At 45.3% G+C, this 22079-nt stretch overlaps 2 protein-coding genes across 7 annotated transcripts in view; one reads left to right on the top strand and one right to left on the bottom strand.

Annotated features, from left to right (window-relative positions):
• LOC144889616 (E3 ubiquitin/ISG15 ligase TRIM25-like) overlaps positions 1 to 22079 on the top strand; it is a 111320-nt gene that overhangs the window by 33585 nt on the left and 55656 nt on the right. For all 6 annotated transcript variants that reach the window (XM_078770565.1, XM_078770562.1, XM_078770563.1 and 3 more), the window contains 2 exons: positions 5578 to 6249; positions 17728 to 17823. In XM_078770565.1, coding sequence (XP_078626691.1) covers positions 5623 to 6249; positions 17728 to 17823 — 723 coding nt within the window. In that variant the 5' untranslated portion in view covers positions 5578 to 5622. The remainder of the gene's footprint in view (positions 1 to 5577; positions 6250 to 17727; positions 17824 to 22079) is intronic.
• On the bottom strand, positions 9984 to 12895 carry LOC144889615 (uncharacterized). Its single transcript, XM_078770557.1, has one exon. It carries the CDS (start codon positions 12876 to 12878, stop codon positions 10374 to 10376), a length of 2505 nt encoding a protein of 834 aa, XP_078626683.1. The 5' UTR covers positions 12879 to 12895; the 3' UTR covers positions 9984 to 10373.

Genomic DNA, 22079 nt, shown 5'->3' with positions numbered 1-22079 from the left:
GGCATACCAACCCCCTAACCCCCACCAACAGGAGGGTAACGTGATCTTGGGCATACCAACCCTCTAACCCCCACCAACAGGAGGGGAAGGTGATATTGGGCATACCAACCCCCTAACCCCCACCAACAGGAGGGTATCGTGATCTTGGGCATACCAACCCCCTAACCCCCACCAACAGGAGGGTAAGGTGATCTTGGGCATACCAACCCCCTAACCCCCACCAACAGGAGGGTAACGTGATCTTCGGCATACCACCCCCTAACCCCCACCAACAGGAGGGGAAGGTGATCTTGGGCATACCAACCCCCTAACCCCCACCAACAGGAGGGGAAGGTGATCTTGGGCATACCAACCCCCTAACCCCCACCAACAGGAGTGTAAGGTGATCTTTGGCATACCAACCCTCTAACCCCCACCAACAGGAGGGTAAGGTGATCTTGGGCATACCAACCCCCTAACCCCCACCAACAGGAGGGTAACGTGATCTTGGGCATACCAACCCCCTAACCCCCACCAACAGGAGGGGAAGGTGATCTTGGGCATACCAACCCGCTAACCCCCACCAACTGGAGGGTAAGGTTATCTTGGGCATACCAACCCCCTAACCCCCACCAACAGGAGGGGAAGGTGATCTTGGGCATATCAACCCCCAAAACCCCGCCAACAGGAGGGCAAGGTGATCTTGGGCATACCAACCCCCTAACCCCCACCAACTGGAGGGTAAGGTGATCTTGGGCATACCAACCCCCTAAACCCCAACAACTTGAGGGTAAGGTGATCTTGGGCATACCAACCCCCTAACCCCCACCAACAGGAGGGTGATGTGATCTTGGGCATGCCAACCCCTTAACCCCCACCAACAGGAGGGTAGGGTGATCTTGGGCATACCAACCCCCCAACCCCTACCACAGGAGGGTAAAGCCGTCTAACTCAACCAGACACACATACAAACTTGCACCTGCACACATGGAGTTGGACCCTGCAATGTCTCCGTTGCACCTCTTGAAACCCATCCCTGTTTAAACTGTGGAGGCAGCAGCCAACGACACACACATTGTTATGTTGCATTAACAGCCAAAGGCGGATGTTTGCATCATTGCTGGGTGTGTGGCCGTGCCATTGATGCAGTGCCCCCTGTTTATACTACCGTGGTTCTTATTTTGCCGACATCAGAAGGATGACAGGCTGAGTCAACCCACCTAATGTTATTTAACAGCACGACTCGGGCACAAACAAATTACAGCAACCATATTACAACATACAACAGCCATATTACAACATACAGCAACCATATTACAACACACAACAACTATATTAGAACACACAACAACCATTTCACAACATGCAGCAACCATATTACAACACACAACAACTATATTACAACACACATCAACCATATTACAACATGCAGCAACCATATTACAACACACATCAACCATATTACAACATGCAGCAACCATATTACAACATGCAGCAACCATATTACAACATGCAGCAACCATATTTCAACATGCAGCAGCCATATTACAACATACAGCAACCATATTACTACATGCAGCAACCATATTACAACATACATCAACCATATTACAACATACAGAAACCATATTACATCATACAACAACCATATTATAACATACATAACCATATTACAGCATACAACAACCATATTACAACATACAACAACCATATTACAGCATACAACAACCATATTACAACATACAACAACCATATTACAGCATAACACAACCATATTACAACATACAACAACCATATTACAGCATACAACAACCATATTACAACATACAACAACCATATTACAACATACAACAACCATATTACAACATACAACAACCATATTACAACGTACAACAACCATATTACAACGTACAACAACCATATTACAACGTACAACAACCATATTACAACGTACAACAACCATATTACAACGTACAACAACCATATTACAACATGCAACAACCATATTACAACATACAACAACCATATTACAACATGCAACAACCATATTACAACATACAACAACCATATTACAACATACAACAACCATATTACAACATACAACAACCATATTACAACATACAACAACCATATTACAACATGCAGCAACCATATTACAACATACAACAACCATATTACAACATACAACAACCATATTACAACATACAACAACCATATTACAACATACGACCCTCCAGATATGCATCACTTTCCATTTTCTTTCTTTCACCAGACCTGCACCTCCTCAGCACCCATCCCAACGAAGTAGTCTTCCTCTTTACCACTCACCTGAGCGACTGATCTATCTTCGTTTTCTTTTTCTCCCCTTCGTCGTGATGAGTCTGATTTGTGCCCTTGTGTTGTGAATATATGGAAGGAGTATAAACGATGTAGATCAGGACAACTCTGCTCTTTGTCCCTGTGCTTTGTCCATTTTTATGTCTCCGTCGACGAAGTCTTGTCTTGTCCGTCTGGCATTATTTTTTCATGTTGTCCGTCTGGCTGTCCGTCCAGCTGTCCATCCATCTGTCCGTGATAGGTGTTCATTACCGCGATAACTTGAGAATGGCTGAAGGGATCTTAGTCAAACTTGGTGCAGGTATGTATAAGGTATCGATGAACCGATTAGATTTTGGCGCAACGAGGTCAAAGGCAAGAGGTCATGTTAGGTAAAAAATTATGTTGCCGCGATAACTTGTGAACCAGTGATGGCATTCTGGCCAAAGTTGGGACAAGTATGTGTTATGATGCAAAGATTAACGTATTTGATTTTTGGGGTCAAGAGGTCAAAGGTCAAAGTCTGTAATAGATTTATCACTTGAGAACTGCTGAAGGGATCTCATTAAAACTTGGTACAGGTATGTATCATGATGTAAAGATCAACTGATTATATTTTGGGGTCAAGAGTTCAAAGATCAAATGTCAGATGTCCCTTGACATAAAAAAAATTATACTACCAGGCTAACTTCTCAACCACTCATGGGATTTTCAACAAATTTCGTATAATTATAGTACGATGCAAAGATAAACTGGTTTGATTTTGGGGTCAAGAGGTCAAAGATCAGAGGTCATGTTAAGTTACAATTATTTCATTACCGCGATAACTTTAGAACGGCTTAAGGGATCCATGTCAAACTTGGTACAGGTATGCATAATGATGCAAAGATGAACTGATTGGATTATAGCATCAAGAGGTCAAAGGTCTGATGTCATGTCAGGTAAAAATGTGATAACTTGAGAATAGCTGAAGGGGTTTAAATCAAACTTTGTACATGTATGTATAATGATGTAATATTTTGGGCGGAGGCATATCGGTTGACGTCGTGATGTGAAAGAGTGTCTTTCTAGTAATCTAGTTAATCCCTTATGCATTATTGATCCCTTGTCCATTTTGATTCTGCTTGGACCATTGAATGGCTTTTGTTGGTGATATCCTCCCCCCTTGTCCCCTCATCCTTATAAATTAAGTACTTCATTGTCGATGATTCTCACGATCTGTCTGTGCCTGTCCTTTCTTCTGTGGGTCTCGCACAGTCCGCCTGTGGTGTTCGTCTGGGAGGTTTTCTACCACAACTAATTAATTGGCTCCAGTCCATGCCCGATGTGCACTGGCAGTTTTTGCAAAGCTGCATCTCATGAAGATTTAAAAGATAAGAGCAGTGCATATCGAGGGTGCGAGACCCGGTTGGAAAATGACGTGACCCAAATGTAAACATTAATTGGACTGAGGACCCCAGGGAACCTGGTAGATTGATTGCACTGCTCAGGTCATGGAGTTATCCATGCCCGATTGACTCAGGCCCAGTAGGCCGGGGGGGGGCGGGGGGTGGGGAACCGAGGCTTCCCCTTTTAGCAAGCCCCGGAATTTGTGGCTGCAACAATATATATGTATACAGTCACGTGAAAAAGTAAGTACACCCCATGCGAAGTTATGACTTTTTCAACATATTTCACCATACAGCTATTTGATCTTCATTTCAACAACATTGATAGATAAAGGTGATATAATATAACAAATATCATGAAACATTTACATTTTGTAGGCCATTGTATAATTTAAATAAACATAAATGCAAATTTCGCATGTGGAAAAAGTAAGTACACCCCTACATTTATCACTACTTCAAATGCCTAAAATTAGAATCAGGTGCACCAGCTCAGGTGCAAATGATTAGAACATCGTTAGAGAGGATCTTGGAGGAACCTGTCTTATTTAAACCTCAGACATTTAGTTTGGTTTGCTCTTTGTTGTTGAAGTGGGTGGCGTCACCATGCCTAGATCAAAAGAGCTCTCTGTTGCCTTCAGAGAGAAAGTTATAGATGCCTACGAGTCTGGGAAGGGATTTTAAAAGATCTCCAAACAATTTGAAATCAAACATTCGACTGTCCGGAAGATCATCTACAAGTAGAGAAGATTCCAAACAACTGCCAACTTGTTCAGGCCAGGCCGCCCCAGCAAGTTCAGGTCGAGAGCAGACCGCAAGATGCTGAAAGAAGTCTCTAAGAACCCCAGAATGTCATCACGGCACCTCCAGGTAGCTCTTGCCACTGTTGATGTCAAAGTGCACGAGTCTACCATTAGAAAGAGGCTGCACAAATTTGATCTAAATGGGAGGTGTGCCAGGAGGAAACCTTTGCTGTCCAGAAAGAACATCAGGGCAAGACTAAAGTTTGCCAATGAACACCCAGGCAAAGACCAGCACTTCTGGAACAATGTGCTCTGGACAGATGAGTCAAAGGTAGAGCTATTTGGCCACAGCACCAGAAGACATGTTTGGCAAAAACCAAAGACAGCATTTGACCACAAGAACCTGATACCAACTGTAAAGCAAAGCATGGTGGTGGAAATATTATGGTTTGGGGCAGCTTTGCTGCATCAGGGCCTGGGCAGCTCACCATCATATAATCCACGATGAATTCTTCATTGTACCAGAGGGTGCTTGAGGATAATGTGAGGCCATCTGTAGGAAAGTTGAAGTTCAACCGAAGGTGTACATGCCAGTAAACATGCCAGTAAATCCACCAAGGAATGGCTGAAAAGAAAGAAATGGAGGGTTCTGGAATGGCCAAGTCAAAGCCTGGATCTAAATCCCATCGAGATGTTGTGGGGGGATTTGAAATGAGCTGTGCATGCAAGAAACCCCTCAAACATCGCACAGCAGAAAAAATTCTGCATGGAGGAGTGGGCAAAAATTTCTCCCAGTCGATGTCAGAGACTGGTAGACAGTTATAAGAAACGCCTACTTGAGGTTGTTTCTGCCAAAGGGGGCAATACCACCTATTAGAGCCAAGGGTGTACTTACTTTTTCCACATGCAAAATTTTCATTTATGTTTATTTAAATTATACAATGGACTACAAAATGTAAATGTTTCATGATATTTGTTATATTATATCACCTTTATCTGTCAATATTGTTGAAATGAAGATCAAATAGCTGTATGTTGAAATATGTTGAAAAAGTCAAAACTTTACATGGGGTGTACTTACTTTTTCACGTGACTGTATACTTGCTCTTTATTTACTTTACGATTTTCTAATTATCAATCTCCATTTGCAGGTTTCAATTCAACCCTGTTTCACGCTCTTCTCTCACCCCAAGGAAATGGCTTCTTCTTCTTCTTCTACTTCTGATATTGGAGTTATTTTGAATGAACTCACATGCCCAGTGTGCTCTGAACTCTACAAGGAGCCCACTGCTTTGCCATGCGGCCACTCATTTTGTCGTGTGTGTATAGAGAAATCCTGGGAGAACAGGGAAGAAGACACAGGTTATGTTTGTCCAAATTGCCGTGACGTTTTTCCACAAAAACCAAAGCTCGAGAAGAATGTCATCGTTGCCAACTTGGTAGAAAATATGAAGTTGAAAGAGGGAAAGGTTGGATTGGAGGTTGAGGTTGAAGATGCAGAACATGGTGATGTGAATGTTAAGGAAGGAATGAAAGCAGGGGGCAGTGAGAGTTACTGTGAGCTTTGTAATGGAGAGGCAGCCAAGAGGTGTGTACCTTGTGAGATCCTCTGCTGTGAGAAACACCTGAAGCCTCATCAACAGAAAGGGCACAAACTGGTGGATCCGGGAGTGAAGATTGAGGAACTAAGATGCATTGAGCACGGAAAACCAATCCTACTCTATTGTAAGGATGATGAGAGCTTGATGTGCGTCACGTGCACAGGTGGAGAACATCAGGACCACAAAATTGTTGGTGTGGAGATTGCTCATGTTGAACTAAAGGTGAGTAAATTGGTGAAAATGGTTATTGTTCGTATTATATCCATATTATTTTTGGTTATTTCTCTGAAATAAGCTCATATAATAGGTCCCAATGTCCGGCCATCCATCCATATATACTTGTCCGTCCATCCGTTAACATTTGACAAAAACATCTTATTCTCACAAACTACCTGACCAATTATGGAATCAAATTTGGAATGATTCATCAGGCCAGGAATGTCTCATGGGGTTGTGCTCCTCATCCAAATCCACCCCCTACAAGAGGCTGAAAAGAGGGGTTTTTGCCTCAGTTGAACATGAGGTTATGGAGGTCTTGTTGCTGATCACATTTCTCTGTTCTATATAATTGCCATCGCCAGGGGAGAGGGTATTGCATTTGAGTCTGTCTGTTTGTTTGTTTGTCTGCACAGAATAAATGTTTTTTTTCTGCAACCGTTGCTCCGATTGACAGGAAATTTTCACTGTCGGTGCGCATCCTCCTGTAGAATTTTTCAATGATAATTATGTCGTCTTCTCCAGGAGTGAAGATGGAAGAAATGTCTGGGTATGGGTGAAGGTCAAGTGGTACGTGCACCATCTTGGACAAACCGAAAAACTTTGCACCTCTATATCTCCGAAAGCGCTGCGTAGAAAAAATTGAGACATTTGTCATTTTAAAGAACTCTCCATGGGGAATAAAATATGTTAATGATGATGGCATACGTGCCTCCATTATGATGTCATAATTCGACAAGTACAAAACTATCCGATGAAGATGAAATTTCTTGATCATCATCTAGGGATAAATTGGTGGAGAAAAAAAATTATTACATCAGCGGTCACATGGTTTGGCTGCCATATTTGTTTGAACACAAAGCCTGATAAACCACTACAATCCCTTTTTCACCGAAACAGGCAAACAGATTGAGGCAAAACATGACATGCATGATAGTGTTGTAGGTGACGGGTCGCGCCTCCCGGCACGGCCGTCCCACGGGTGCAACGCCGGCTGGTTCGACACAGATCTCGGGTTACGCGCCTCTATCGCGATACCAAATTACACCTGTGCCTTGCCAGTTGGGGAGACACCCGTCGCTACAGGTTGGGTTTGTCAGAGACCGAGCGAAGTCTGCCGCAACCTGTAGCCAGCTTGGTTTTAATTACAAATCGAGCGGATTGCTCTTCAATGCGACACAGATGAATGCAGTGCGGCAACTTCCATACGAATCAACCAGATTTAATGGGGGAACATTAGGGTACACAAAACAAGCAAGGTGTTCACGATAACATTATAATTCAACTATGAGTAATAACCCGCTCTTATCTAGGGAGCTACAATTAAGGGTTTCGCGGGGTGACCCTAACGAGATAAACCTTAGGCCTGGACAACATTCATACAAGACAGGGGGGTACTTGGTGGTGTTGATGGACGAGAGGTGAAGATGTGAAAAGGGCGAATGCAGCTCGTAACAAGCCGATGTCGCCGGATTCGAAGGCCCCGCTTGGGCCTGCAGTCTGCCAAATGGCGGCCCGCCCTCTTATCGGCCACGCATCAAGCGTCGCGAAATGGCGGCCACCCGCTCTCCTTATCGGCCACGCGATCAGCACGATTTTCCGTTTCTCCCGCTCAACCACGCGCGGAGAGAGCTCTCCGGCGGGAACCCGCCGCGAAAGCCTGTCCACACGCTATCCGCGCATGCGTCTTTTTTTCCACCTCCTCCCTCGCACGTCCTCAGCGACCCCTCGAAGCGCCGCTTCCGGTTTTTGACGGCGCTTGTCGTTTTTTGCCCGCTCAATCGCGCTTTCTCACGTCAATCCATTGCCTCGATCATGGCATTGCAACCGAGGCCGGTCTTAATGGAACTTGCACCTTGTTTGATTGTCAAGATGTAATTAAAAGGGAACCGTCTCTTGTACACCACCAATGCACCACACGAAACAGCCTGCTACACCTTCCGACACAAAACTACGATCCCAGTACAGACGATCTATGGTAAACATACATCTAAGAGGGGACCTGAACTAATTCTATATTTAATAAACCACTAAGGGCCATTTCCGCAACACTACCCCCACCTTTCTCCCGAGGCTCTCCCGAGCCTCCACTAGGGGCAGCCCGCGGGAATGGCCCTGTCTAACGTACAGCACAAATCTCCCATTTACTCTAACCCACAACATTGCAAGCACTTAACTCCAAGAAGCAAAGTATCAGTAAGATTGGCATGTCCCTATCCTAGTGTGTCGGATCACTAATCTAACAAACACATCCACACTCTATGCACAATACTTAACATTCTAATTATGCATTTGCGCAGGAGGGCATTCAATGTTACTTTCAACACCAATATTCACATCGGAGCAAGACATTCAGAGTTTCAAAGCTTCTTGACGTGTTCGCTCCTTCACGCCTCCTCCCGGCAGTGTTGTGTCTTCACCCCAGAGGGGTTTCCTTACTTCGTGGCCTTATTGGCCTCTCACCAGGTGAGTTCAGTCGGCCCAGTGGCCTAATCTCACAAAGAGTCCTTCGGCCCACTGAGCCCACAAGACGGCATGAATCTTCGGCTGCAACAGCCCGCAAAAGCACTTTGGCCTCCATGGCCCACAAAAATGCTTCGGCCCACATGGCACACAACCGAGCAGCAGCAGGCAACAAGCCCTGCCTTGGACAGCAGGTGGCACAGTTCTACCGATGGTAAGCAAATGCAGTCTGGAGGCATTCTTGAGGGTGCAAGTGGGGGTGATGACCTCAGCCCAGGCAAAATGAAGAGTACCCTTAACCTTCCTTGCCTGACTTATCTTGGTACGACTTGTTTTAGTATGGTCTTCTTAAAAAGTCCTTTCACTTTTTAGCTGACAGGATGGTGTGCTTCTTAATCAATTGTTATCTGTGTGCTCATGACACACTGGTGGCTTCTCTGGCACTTGGAGAGGGCGACCGAACCTGGCCCTTGTTCACAACTTTCCCATCAACACGACTCGTACCAGGTGTCACACATGAATGGTGCGGAGGAGAGTTCATCGAACCTAACCTTTTACTTGAAGCTCTAACCAATGGCACAAACCCTGCCATTGCCACAATGATCCTAATGACCCATTTTTCCCAACCTGGCACACTGTTCCATTCTTTTAAACCTGGGCAAGGCCCTTATTTGTCTCTTTTTCTTCACTTGGTGGTGCCAGGCATAACTCATTGGCTGGGGAGTGTGACTACAACTAGGCCTCTTTGCCTGCTTCCAATAGGTGGTGGGGGACACCTAGCGACCTCGGGGTTCACCTGAGCGCGCCTCTGGCGCTCCTAAATAAGGGGTGGCTCTCTAGCCCCCACACTGTACTCTCCAAGCACTCTAACCGGGTGGCTCTCTAGCCCCCGCACTGTGCTCTCTTAGCACTCTAAACCCTACTGTCTGGTGTCCCCTCCCGACTCACCAACTTCCAATACCATGTCACACTCCCAGCCAGTACCACCATACCTTGGCTGCACCTACCCCTAGCAGTCCGCCTGCACAATGGAACAGCAGCCAGAATCCACGTCAAATCCACTAAGTCCCCCTAACCTACACTCACTTGGCTAGGAGACTCCTACCAACAGGGTACATTGTTCGCACTCACTCTCCTCATTCACACAATCACGCCATTCATCCCAAACACCTTCGTCATTCATTCCACAGTGCCACACACCCAGTCCACAACACCATCCAACACCTTCCACTTTTTGCAGGGGTGTTTAACGCCCTGTCTGTCATGTCCCCACTATTTCTCTCTTTTTTTTTTTTTTTTTTTTTTAAATAGTCACGCACATCCACTTGTGCCACTCTTGTCTCTTCTGTCAGTCTCTCAATTTGCAATCTCTCTCGATATTATTTTCAGTCAAGAATTCCCCTTTTTTTTTTTCTTTCCAATCTGGCCTGCTTCTGTGGCTCATTGGAAAGGGAGTGAGGGAAGGAATCCCTCATTACCCCTTACATGGCCCCGCCGCCTTTCCGCCACGGCTCATAAGGGTCACGTCTCAATTGGGGTCGTGGTCCACCCCCTCCTTTTCTCCAGGGTTCGCGGAAGTCAGGTAGACCCCACTTGGGGGAGCGGCCTCCCCCTCTTCTCTTTAATTCCCTGAAGACAGGTAAATCCCATTTAGCTAGCCGAACCCCTCATGTCCTCAGAGAGGTCCGATGACCAAGGGACACCTGGCGGTGTCGTTGCTGGGCCCCTCTTGTTCGAAAATGGGTCCAGGGAGTATGTGACGCATGCCAACGCCGCCTGCTACGCATCTGCGCTCTACCTCGAAGTTCCTGTGAAGCTGAGGGAGAAATTACAATCCCCTTTCTAAAGCCTGCTCCTGGTGGAATTTCTATTTCCCCTTGCACCTCGAACCTATTTCCTACGTCACCACTCATTCCATGCTCCGCACTCACACACGTTTCGGCCTTGACAGCACACCCCGGTGCTGTAAACTGGACTATGGGCTCACAGCATTCATCCACAGGCATTCCATCCACACATTCAGGTGTCACGCATACGTGCACCCCATCGGACGGAGTCTCTTGATTAACATCAAATCCAATTGCGAACTTAAGCTCATCGTCCGCACCATGTATGCAGATGCCCACGTACCTGCTTTGTTCCAAAGTCACATCGGTCCGGTCGCTCATCATTGGTTCGCCACACTCCTCTGGGCCTGTCAGCTTCACTTGCTGGACCTGCTCAAAATGTGTTTCATGAGTCAACAACCCCGTATACTCCCTCCATGTCTCCATCACCAGGGTTTGCTCCAATTGTTGTTTCATTCGACGAGTGATGCCAATCAAGTCCTGCACCACTAACATTCCTCCCTGTGATGACGTCACACATCCCACATTATTGTGCTGCCCTACTTCCTGGCTCCATTTTCTTTCCCAGTTGAGTCGTTCTTCCTCTCTGAGCCTTTTTAGTTGTTCGTTACCTTTCCGGAGTCTTTCCATCTCTGCGGACTCCACCCTTGCTTTCTCCTTTACTTGGTCAATTTCCGATTCATATTCCTCTTGTTTCTTATGCCACCGTCCCTCTTGTGCTTCATTCTCCAATCTCGTCGTTTCTCTCAATTGATTGATTTCCTTTTCCTGCTTCATTCGTTGTTCTTTCATTACACGTTCATCCATCTCATTCTTTGACCTTGCTTTGGCTTCTGCCTGTTCGATCTGCACAGTGTAGTTCCTTTTTAGTTGATCAATTTCAAATTCATATTCTTTTTGTTTCGTATCCCATCGTCTCTTTTGTTCTTCATTCTCCAATCTCGTCGTTTCTCTCAATTGATTGATTTCCTTCTCCTGCTTCATTCGTTGTTCTTTCATTACACGTTCATCCATCTCATTCTTTGACCTTGCTTTGGCTTCTGCCTGTTCGATCTGCACAGTGTAGTTCCTTTTTAGTTGATCAATTTCAAATTCATATTCTTTTTGTTTCGTATCCCATCGTCTCTTTTGTTCTTCATTCTCCAATCTCGTCGTTTCTCTCAATTGATTCATTTCCTTCTCCTGCTTCATTCGTTGTTCTTTCATTACCCTTTCATCCATGTCATTCTTTAACCTGGCTTTGGCTTCCATCTGTTCAATCTGCACAGTGTGGTTCCTTAACGTTTCCTTCTCCGTCCTCTCTCTTTCCTCACTTAACATCCTCAGCTTGTTTTGTAATTCCCTTTCTTTGTTTTGGTGTTTCTGTAACTCCATCTCATTTTTTAGTCTTGCTTTACCTTCTATCTGCTCAATCTGCCCAGTGTGTTTCCTTAACATTTCACTCTCCATCCTCTCTTTTTCCTCACTTATCTCCTCTACTCTTTCGCATGCTTCCTCTCTCCTTTTGTCCATCCTCTTCCCGTATTCCTTGCTACTTTCCATTTGACGTGCCAGTTCATTTCCTCTGTACTCTGATTCCCGAAACTGGCTTGATTTCTCAGACAATTCTCCCTTCAGTTGTTCAAATTCCAAATCGTGTTCCTCTCTTTCCTTTTTCAAGTTCTCCCGATCCCGGGAGTTTCTGCTTTGTTCTTTCTCTATTCTCTTGTTCAGTTTGCTCTTCTCTTGTTCCATGTATTCCTCCCCTCTTTTTATCTTCTGTTCTAGGCTTTCTCTTGTCTGATCACCGGATCTTACCTTTTCCTTCAGTTGTTCCAACTCATGGGTACTCCCCTCTACTTTCCTCTTTTCTCCCTGTAGTACCTGGACTTTTTCCACCAATTGATTCCCTATGCCTTCCAATTCGAGAATCCGTGCTCGTTCCCATCTGGAATCTGTGTTGTCTCGCAATGCGCCGGCCAAGGCCATTTCCGTCCAGTGAATTCGTTCCTGTGCTTCGACCAATTGTTGTGACTCCCTTTGCTCCTCATTTTCCTGAACCTCACTTGCCTGCTGTAGTGCCTCATGCAATTTCGTGTGTAACTCCCCAATATAATCCTCCTTACACTCCACCTGCTCCCAGGCATCGTCCAATCGTGCATGAAGCTCGTTAATGTATGCATTGTCGTCCTGCTTATTTTGCCATGACGCATGCTGTGACCACGTGGTTTGGATCGGTGGGTGGGAGCGTTTTCTTCGTGATGTGCGGCTCGTTGCACTCTTAATACCGATTCTCTCCCACCTCGTGTCACGCTGCTGAGCCGCACAGCCATTTTGCGACTCCATCTTCCTTTATAAATTACGAAGTTTGACACCCAATCCACTCAAAATAAAAATGAAACCAAATTTGGAATTTGCGAGCGACGTGTTTTTTTTTTTTTTTTCTCTCTTTACGCGCCTCTCACAATCGATGTTCGGGGTGCGAAATGCACCTCAGGTCCAAATCCCACCTCCTCGACACCAGTGTTGTAGGTGACGGGTCGCGCCTCCCGGCACGGCCGTCCCACGGGTGCAACGCCGGCTGGTTCGACACAGATCTCGGGTTACGCGCCTCTATCGCGATACCAAATTACACCTGTGCCTTGCCAGTTGGGGAGACACCCGTCGCTACAGGTTGGGTTTGTCAGAGACCGAGCGAAGTCTGCCGCAACCTGTAGCCAGCTTGGTTTTAATTACAAATCGAGCGGATTGCTCTTCAATGCGACACAGATGAATGCAGTGCGGCAACTTCCATACGAATCAACCAGATTTAATGGGGGAACATTAGGGTACACAAAACAAGCAAGGCGTTCACGATAACATTATAATTCAACTATGAGTAATAACCCGCTCTTATCTAGGGAGCTACAATTAAGGGTTTCGCGGGGTGACCCTAACGAGATAAACCTTAGGCCTGGACAACATTCATACAAGACAGGGGGGTACTTGGTGGTGTTGATGGACGAGAGGTGAAGATGTGAAAAGGGCGAATGCAGCTCGTAACAAGCCGATGTCGCCGGATTCGAAGGCCCCGCTTGGGCCTGCAGTCTGCCAAATGGCGGCCCGCCCTCTTATCGGCCACGCATCAAGCGTCGCGAAATGGCGGCCACCCGCTCTCCTTATCGGCCACGCGATCAGCACGATTTTCCGTTTCTCCCGCTCAACCACGCGCGGAGAGAGCTCTCCGGCGGGAACCCGCCGCGAAAGCCTGTCCACACGCCATCCGCGCATGCGTCTTTTTTTCCACCTCCTCCCTCGCACGTCCTCAGCGACCCCTCGAAGCGCCGCTTCCGGTTTTTGACGGCGCTTGTCGTTTTTTGCCCGCTCAATCGCGCTTTCTCACGTCAATCCATTGCCTCGATCATGGCATTGCAACCGAGGCCGGTCTTAATGGAACTTGCACCTTGTTTGATTGTCAAGATGTAATTAAAAGGGAACCGTCTCTTGTACACCACCAATGCACCACACGAAACAGCCTGCTACACCTTCCGACACAAAACTACCATCCCAGTACAGACGATCTATGGTAAACATACATCTAAGAGGGGACCTGAACTAATTCTATATTTAATAAACCACTAAGGCCATTTCCGCAACAATAGTATACCCATGACAAACAAAAGGTTATGTGACCATGACGTCATCGGTCACATGGTTTGGCGGCTATGATTTTTTGAAGAATAAAACTGTAAAAAGCCACTCCTCCAGAACGGCTGAACAGATCGAACGGAAACTTCAAACATATGTTCCCCATGCCTTGCTTATACCCTGCTGCCCTTGAATGATTCATACGTCACCTGGTTTGGTGGCCATATTTGATTGAACAAAAATATTTTTAAAGTTCTACCTCTTAAACCGCTTAATTGATTGATGTGAAACTTCAAAATAATGACGTAGTCGCAAAGCAGAACACGTGTTTAAAATTTCAATATGATTGGTCTTATGGTCTGGCAGCCAGAAGTTATTGTTTGAAGAAGAAGAAGCACCACTTTGTTATCTTTTCCAGTCATGTGAGCTTTTAATATATCTATTAATTACGTACTGTTTGAAGTCAGTGGCATCCTGTCTATTAATTATGTAATATCGGAATGTACCTTTCGACACTTTGGACTGCTGAGATCCATTGGACCTTTGAAGAACCTTTAAGACCCCATCAAGACCACCAATACCCCAACATACCCTGAAGCTCCTCAAATACCATGAAGAACCAGAGGACCCCAAGGACCCAAAAGACCCTGAGGAACGAAAAAGACCCAAAATACCCTGAGGAACGAAAAAGACCCAAAATACCCTGAAGACTCCAAAGATCCAAAATACCCCAATGACCCAAAAGACCCCAAGGACCCAAAAGAGCCATAGGACCCTGATGACCCAAAAGACTCCGTGGATGCGAAAGACCCTGGGAACTCTAATGACCCCGAGGACAGCCTCATTAAAATATATATATTTAAAATACAATACTGAATTCAGTTTTATGAAGAGGATGTCATTTGTCACGCTTGTCTGATAAAAGTGTGGTTGTACAAAATAATGAAAGAATGTACAAAAACACCCCAAAAAATACACCTCACAAACACATCTTGGCGAGGGACTGCGATCTCTGATTGCTCTTTGTTGTTTTAATTTCGCCTTTTTCAACTTCCATATGTAGAGTAGGGCATGGGGATATAACCGTCAGTCCCCCACGGGGCTAGTTTTATATGACGAAGGCTCGTGTAGAGGTCTGAATATTTTTAACTTTCCGATTGACCATTATCCATTTCTATACAGCTTGTTACGTCATCGTAGCGGAATAGTCCTCATAAACGTGAGATTTCTGGGAATGAGTTTGTCATCAGAATTATTTATCATGTGCTGTTGTTGATCATTCACCTGTACAAGACGTGACGGGAAATTAATAAGTTTTTTTCAGGTGACCATCTGATAAAAGGTGAAATTGTTGATTTGTTGATGTGGCAAGGGTTCAGAGTTCACCAAAAGAGGTTTGTTTTGGAATAACGAAGAATGTTTACAGCCTGAGCTACTTACAATCCTCTGACTTAAACAGGAATGAAGGTTAAACAAAGATTCGTCATCACAGAATTTTCATTTGAAAAGGTGTGTTTAAATAAAGCAGTGAGATGCCCGTAAGTCTTTTCCTGCACCCCAACTATAAAACTTACTGAACTAACTATCTTTGGAATATTTCAAATCAGTACAAATCAACTTTTCCTGATCGCCAGCTCCCTGAACAGATCACAAATTAACGCTCTGACTTACAGAGGGCACTGAATCAGTGACACACCTGCACCCCCAGCAAATGGTATAACCTGCAGAATTGTGCTCCATATGAAAGAAGAAGAAGAAGAATTCATTTTGAATAACCTTATACACTCTATACCTTTCATGGTCTTTCCCCTATATTACAAGACCCTGTGTATCACATCTTTTTTTTTTCTTTTTTTTTTTTTTCTTTTTTTTGTATACAAGATCGAGGCTCGTGAAAGAGCGAACATTAATCACACAGAAAGACAAACAGACACATAAAACAAATAACATCGGGAGCGGTAGACAAGATGGGGAGAGAGGGGGAAGGACACAAACACAACATTTGAGAGCAGGGACCGAGAGACATGGAGACATCGAGAGATCTGTGGGAGGGAGAGGGCTTTGGGGGGGAGGCATGTGAAGGGGGGGAGGCATGTGAAGGGGGGGAGGCATGTGAAGGGGGGGGGTGGGAGAGGTATAAACATATGGACACTGCCAGGATTTCCAGGAAATAAGTTGGAATTTCAAACAAGGTGGATCTGGGGTGAATTAGTGGGGGTAGAAAAGATCAAGGTTATGGATGGGGGAAGATAAGAGATGGTGGTGAACAGCTGTTTTAAAGACCTGGAGGGAGGAGAGGGATTGAAGGGAGTGTGGGAGTTTGTTCCACAGGCGGGAGAAAAGAGGAATGAAAGAGTGAAGGTGAGCAGAGAGCCGAGATTTCGGCAGTTTAACCAACAGAGGGTTGCTGGCAGATCTTGTGCGACCTGTAGGAATATTTGGGGGACAGAGCACAGAGAGAGCTGGGGGAGCAAGGCCGGAGAGGAGTCGGTAGAAGACAGAAAGACCACCTACCTGCCTGCGGTGAGTGAGTGAAAGGCCCTCAGAGATAGCTTCATCGCAGGAGATTCCAATGATTTTGAAAGCTTTGGATTCAACAGCGTGAAGCCGAGCCAGGTGTGAGGCAGGAGCACCAGCCCATAGGGGAGAACAGTATTCCATTGAGCTGCGGATGAAAGCCTTGTAAAACATCTTGGACAAACCACTAAGGTATTCAAACCCAGGTAACAGGTGATCCATCTATCATCCAGATCTCAATTTAGGGGATCTTCATCTTCTTCCCAATCTGAAAAATCCCTTGGATTAAATTCGTATTTTTATATCAAATCAGCGTACAATATAAAAATCCCATTAAAACCACATCCTGAAAACAGTTCAATCCCAGAGAAAAGTTTCTAAATGGTTCGATCTTTGTAGTTGGACATTTTAGGTTTTCAAACATTTTCCAGCAATTTAAATTACAAAATATATCGATCTTTACCTTCACACCAACATGTCACGATGACGTCATGTAATGTCAGTGCAGCTACTCCTGATATAATTGTATAATTATTTAAATGTCGAGTGATGTAATCATGACTGCTTCAGTGCTTCACCAAACATCGACCTTGAAGACAGCTGAGACAGTTTTAGTGGTTAATGTCGTCCTGGGACTTTTTCTCGTACCGCTCTGGAGTTGAAGAGAAGAGAATGTTTATAAATTTTAATAAAACTCCCATCACATTGACTGTGCTTCTTCTCACAAATGTATACTCCATACATATAATTATAACCCCATCATATCGCATACCAATCCTCTTGGCAAATGGAAATGCAAGAAAACATTTTCAATCTACAGGTTTGGGGTTTCAGGGTGGGGCGAAGACCCCAATTCTCTCTTTGTAAATGTGTATAGTACAGCACCACCTGGTGTTAGCCCGTATTACAAATCATCTTGTATCTTTTAAGTTCCTTCCACACAAGGTGCGGTTACCTCTGCTAGTATTTATATAATTTTGTGCAGGATGTTACTTTTTAATCCACCACAGGTTCACGATTCTTCATTCTGTTGTTTCTTTATTCTGTGCAGGATGTTTTGGCTGCAAAGTATCCTCGCGTATCACAGTCAATGCAGAGCGTTGCATCCCAACTACGGCAGGTTCAGAGAGAGGAAGATCAAACAGAGGTGGGAATCATCAAGGAATGGGTGTTCTTGAAAACATGGAAAGGGTCATGTCCCCCACCTGGTTCCCCATTTAAAAAAGGGATGCACTCGAGGGAGGTGCTCACTCACACCTTCATTTCTCTTCGAATAAGTCATCGTTGTTTTGTGAAGGAATATATATTATTGAATGATCGTTTTAAGGCCATTTTCCCCGCTAGAGCGTGGGTTAGCCTTGCGGGCCCCATGACAATCATGGTTCCCTGTTTAAGGCAATGTTTTATGGCCGGATGCCCTTCCTGACGCCAACCCTGAGTCACCTCTTGTGATGCGCAGGGATACGGTGTACCTATTCTAAACCGGGGTACACACGGGGATCATTCATCCCAGCAAGCTGGTACTCAATTTGCCGACCTCGGAAGGATGACAGGCTGAGTCAACCCCCCTAATGTTAATTCAGTGTTTAATTTCTGAACTCAGTATATCAATATGGTGAGTTTCTTTTACGCTTCGGTGATTTCTTTGTTAAAAGAACCATGTCACTGATTGTCTGTCGCAGCAAGAAGTCAATAACAGGATTATATCACAGGTGGCGTGACAAAATGTACGGACAGGTACATTTGACGATTGGCTTCACAATCGGGTATATAAGGGTTGTTGCGTTCTGTATTCGTGGAAAACAACTGCTGCACATCTACAAAAGTTATTGCCGCTTCCCCTGGAGATGGTCCGTCAAATCAACATTGCTGTTTGTCATTTAGTGGTGGCTTTACGAAATTCCGGCATGAAACAGCGTGCTATTTCTTGGCAGTATGGCATCACTCAAGGTCAGGTGTCAAATATCCTGAAACGAAATGCTCAGAAGGGTGTCCCTACTCCAATACAGAGGCCAGGATGTCCCCGCAGAACCACAAGGAGGGATGATCGCCAGCTGCACCGGTTAGTCCGCAATGGCCGTACCAAGTCAGCTAATCGGCTTAGGGCTGAGTGGCAGCAACTGACAAATATGCCTGTATCCAGAAGGCTAGTCAACCAACGACTGGTTCAAGCAGGCTATCGTGCCAGGCGGCCGCTGAGAAAGCTGCGCCTGACCAGACAACACTGCCAGCGCCGATTGCAGTGGGCCAGAGAGCACCGTCAATGGCAGCCAGGACACTGGAATCATGTGATCTTCAGTGACGAATCTAGATTTCTAGTCTATCGTCAAGATGGCCGCGTCCGAGTGCGCAGACAAGTGCATGAAGCCTACAACAAAGATTGTTTTGTGCCAAGAGTCCAAGCTGGAGGTGGTGGGGTGACCGTTTGGGCTGATTTTCATGGAGGGGGCAAAACTGACCTGGTTGTTCTGAATGGAAACCTGAACCAGTTCAAGTACAGGGCTATTCTGGAAGAAACATTGCTTCCATTTGCTCATGCAGCCTTTCGAGGAAACTTTGTCTTCCAAGATGACAATGCACGGCGTCATCGTGCTCGCATGATCCAACACTTTCTTGCTGACCGTGGTTTAGAGCATATGGAGTGGCCTGCAATATCCCCGGATATGAATCCGATAGAGAACTTGTGGGCAGAATTAACGCGTCAAATCGACCACTTGGACCAGCAGCCGACCTCTGTGCGTGAATTGCAGCAGGCTATTGTCACTGCATGGCAAGCGATTCCTGTCCAAACCTTGGCAAATCTCATGAAGAGCATGCCTCAACGTGTACGTGCTCTCCTGAATGCTCATGGGGGTTACACAAAGTACTGAACTGTAATTTTACTGTCGGTAATCCCAGTCGTAATTTAACTTTCGTTGAATCACATTTAATCAAAATCATCCGTCCACAACTTTTGGAGATTTCCTGCTGTATCGTTTTTCCCATTAATCGTTTTTGTCGTTTTTGGCAAATCGTTTGTGAAACAAAATCGTTTTTGGCCCAATCTCCCATTGGTGACGAATCACTTTAAAAAATGTGACTCGTCGGATCCGGATCTTCAGCAAAATTGAATCGATTCTTCCTTGTCACACACACAACCTGTGCAATCTGTTTCGTCAAAATCCGTCCATAACTTTTTGAGATATCCTGCTATGTACCGTTTCTGACCCTATCTCTCAATGATGAAGGATCACGTAAAACATTCTCGTAGCCGAATCCGGATCTTTACCAAAATCTAATCATTTCGTCTTTGTCACATACACTACCTCACTGCCAAATTTTGTCCGAATCCGTCCACAACTTTTTGAGATATCGTGTTCACAAACAAACAAACAGGGGTAAAAACATAACCCCCATCCACCTTTGGTGGCGGAGGTAACAAAGAAAGAAAATTCTTCACGATTTGACCGAATCATTTACAAGTGCAATCTTAGACGAAAGTACTTTCACCGAGGATGGAGCGGGTCAAGACCCAATGCATGTAAAATATTTCATTGATAAGTTACATTGATTTGTTTTGCAATATTTGTCAACACATGTATTTAACTTTCATTGAAATCAATGGGAAATTCCCATAACAGGTGTATAACCACAATTGACGTTATTTACTTAGTTATTGACAATAATTTGCACCCCATGTCCACTCTTGATCCAATATTCCCCAATAACATCTCACAAGAACTGAATTGATTATCTTCCTCGTACGTTCAATAACAAGCAGGGCTCCACAAGAATTAATTTGAGCGTCCTTAAATAGGACAAGTTGATCGATTTGTGGGATAAATGTTACAAACCTGTATTTGTTCAAAGAACAATAATCAAAATACATTTATCGGAGTAAAAATAGTTATTCTCTTACATCAACAGCAACTTGATCAGGATTCCTTTCTTTTCAATGTGGAATATTTTGGGGGTTTTCCCACATCTCAGAATGAGGCATTCCTGGAAATCTCCTCTGAGGTTTCTCAGAAAGGTGAGTGTCCAGGTGTACCATTTGGTAGATGGAGGGGTACGGGGTAATGTTATTGTCGTGTCTGCCCTGTCGTGAACACCGCAGGGCGACACAGATGACCAAACGAGCTTTAACTCCAAGGCGTTCAAACCTATGGCGCACCTTCATTATACGCACGGGGGAAGAGTGGGTGGTGGGGCTGGGGGGGAGAGGGGGGGGAAGTCGGGGTCCACCAGCAGTCTTTGAACCTGCAACAATTAACTCAAACCGACACACAATTAAAATGTTCAAAATATACAGGTTTATTGAAAATAAATGCCAGCAACAAAAAAATTCACGTTAAACTAATATCCTAAATGGGACGTCCCCAGACAGACTCAAATACACACATAGGGAAATATAAAAGAACGAAAGTAAAAAATGTGTGTTTGTTTAGTGGGCACATAGCTCCGATCTGCTCTTAAACCTCGTTAGGAATCGTCCAAACCCCCGCGTCCTTGGCGGGAACAGCACGCTTTGTCGTGCAGCACGCGAGCAGGAACCAGGCCTCCGTGCACAGTTCACCCCTCTAGCTGTCGAGTGCGCAGCGAGCAGGCCGCGCCCGTTCACTCGTCTCTGCTCCACACAGCACCGCCGCCTCTCCGGTTCACTCGGCATGGCCCTCAGCCATCACAAAGCCACGGCCAAGCGTGCCAGAGTCCACAAGCCACGACCGCCTTTCCTCACGATCGTCAAAACCCAAAGTTACGGATATGAAATGCTGACTGCACAGCACCAATGCCCAACGCAAGAGAGCAAAAATGCCACCGTTCGCTATGATCTCCCGGGTGTAAGGGGCAGAAAATGTCGGAACAACGTCTTTTGTCTTCTAGAGGGACAGCAAAGAGGAAAAAATGTCGGGGAGAGCGTTATTTTAAACTCGATGCTCTGACTTCATCCGTGCCTACTCCACCAATCACTAATCCCATCTTAGCAGTCCTTGCGCCAATCAATCCGGACCAATCACTGCTCTTCAGGGCGTCGCCTCCCGGACCTCCTGTGCCTGTGTGCTCACCAGGTCGGTGGTATCAGTGGTAGTTTTCAATGTCCTGCTTCCAGTTGGTTTTTATTTAGTGTTATAAATGCGTGATTGCCTGGCTATCTGTGTGTGTTGCTGGTGTCATAAGAAACAGAGGAAAATAACAGAGGCCATTACATACAAGGGATTAATTACCCATAGTCCTTCACCAATTAACATAACCCCACCCCTCGTGATGGGAACGAAAATACGCTCTTGCACGACATACGGTCTACCGGATCCCTACTTATGATACATGGGGCTTCTTCTTCTTCATGACAATCAGAGCACACTATCTATGCAAATCTACCTGGGCTAAGGTATTGCCTACTGCCCACCCTCCCCCCACAAACGT

This window comes from Myxine glutinosa, chromosome 1 (genome assembly GCF_964187855.1).
Source record: "Myxine glutinosa chromosome 1, kmMyxGlut1.1, whole genome shotgun sequence".
NCBI lineage: Eukaryota > Metazoa > Chordata > Myxini > Myxiniformes > Myxinidae > Myxine > Myxine glutinosa.
The sequence above is the reverse complement of the archived record's forward strand: the minus strand, read 5'-3'. Positions and strand labels throughout refer to the sequence as shown.

What these genes read in the sequence shown, in the direction of transcription:
- LOC144889615 (XM_078770557.1), bottom strand. Translation starts at nt 12,878, where the DNA reads ATGGAGTCGCAAAATGGCTGTGCGGCTCAGCAGCGTGACACGAGGTGG.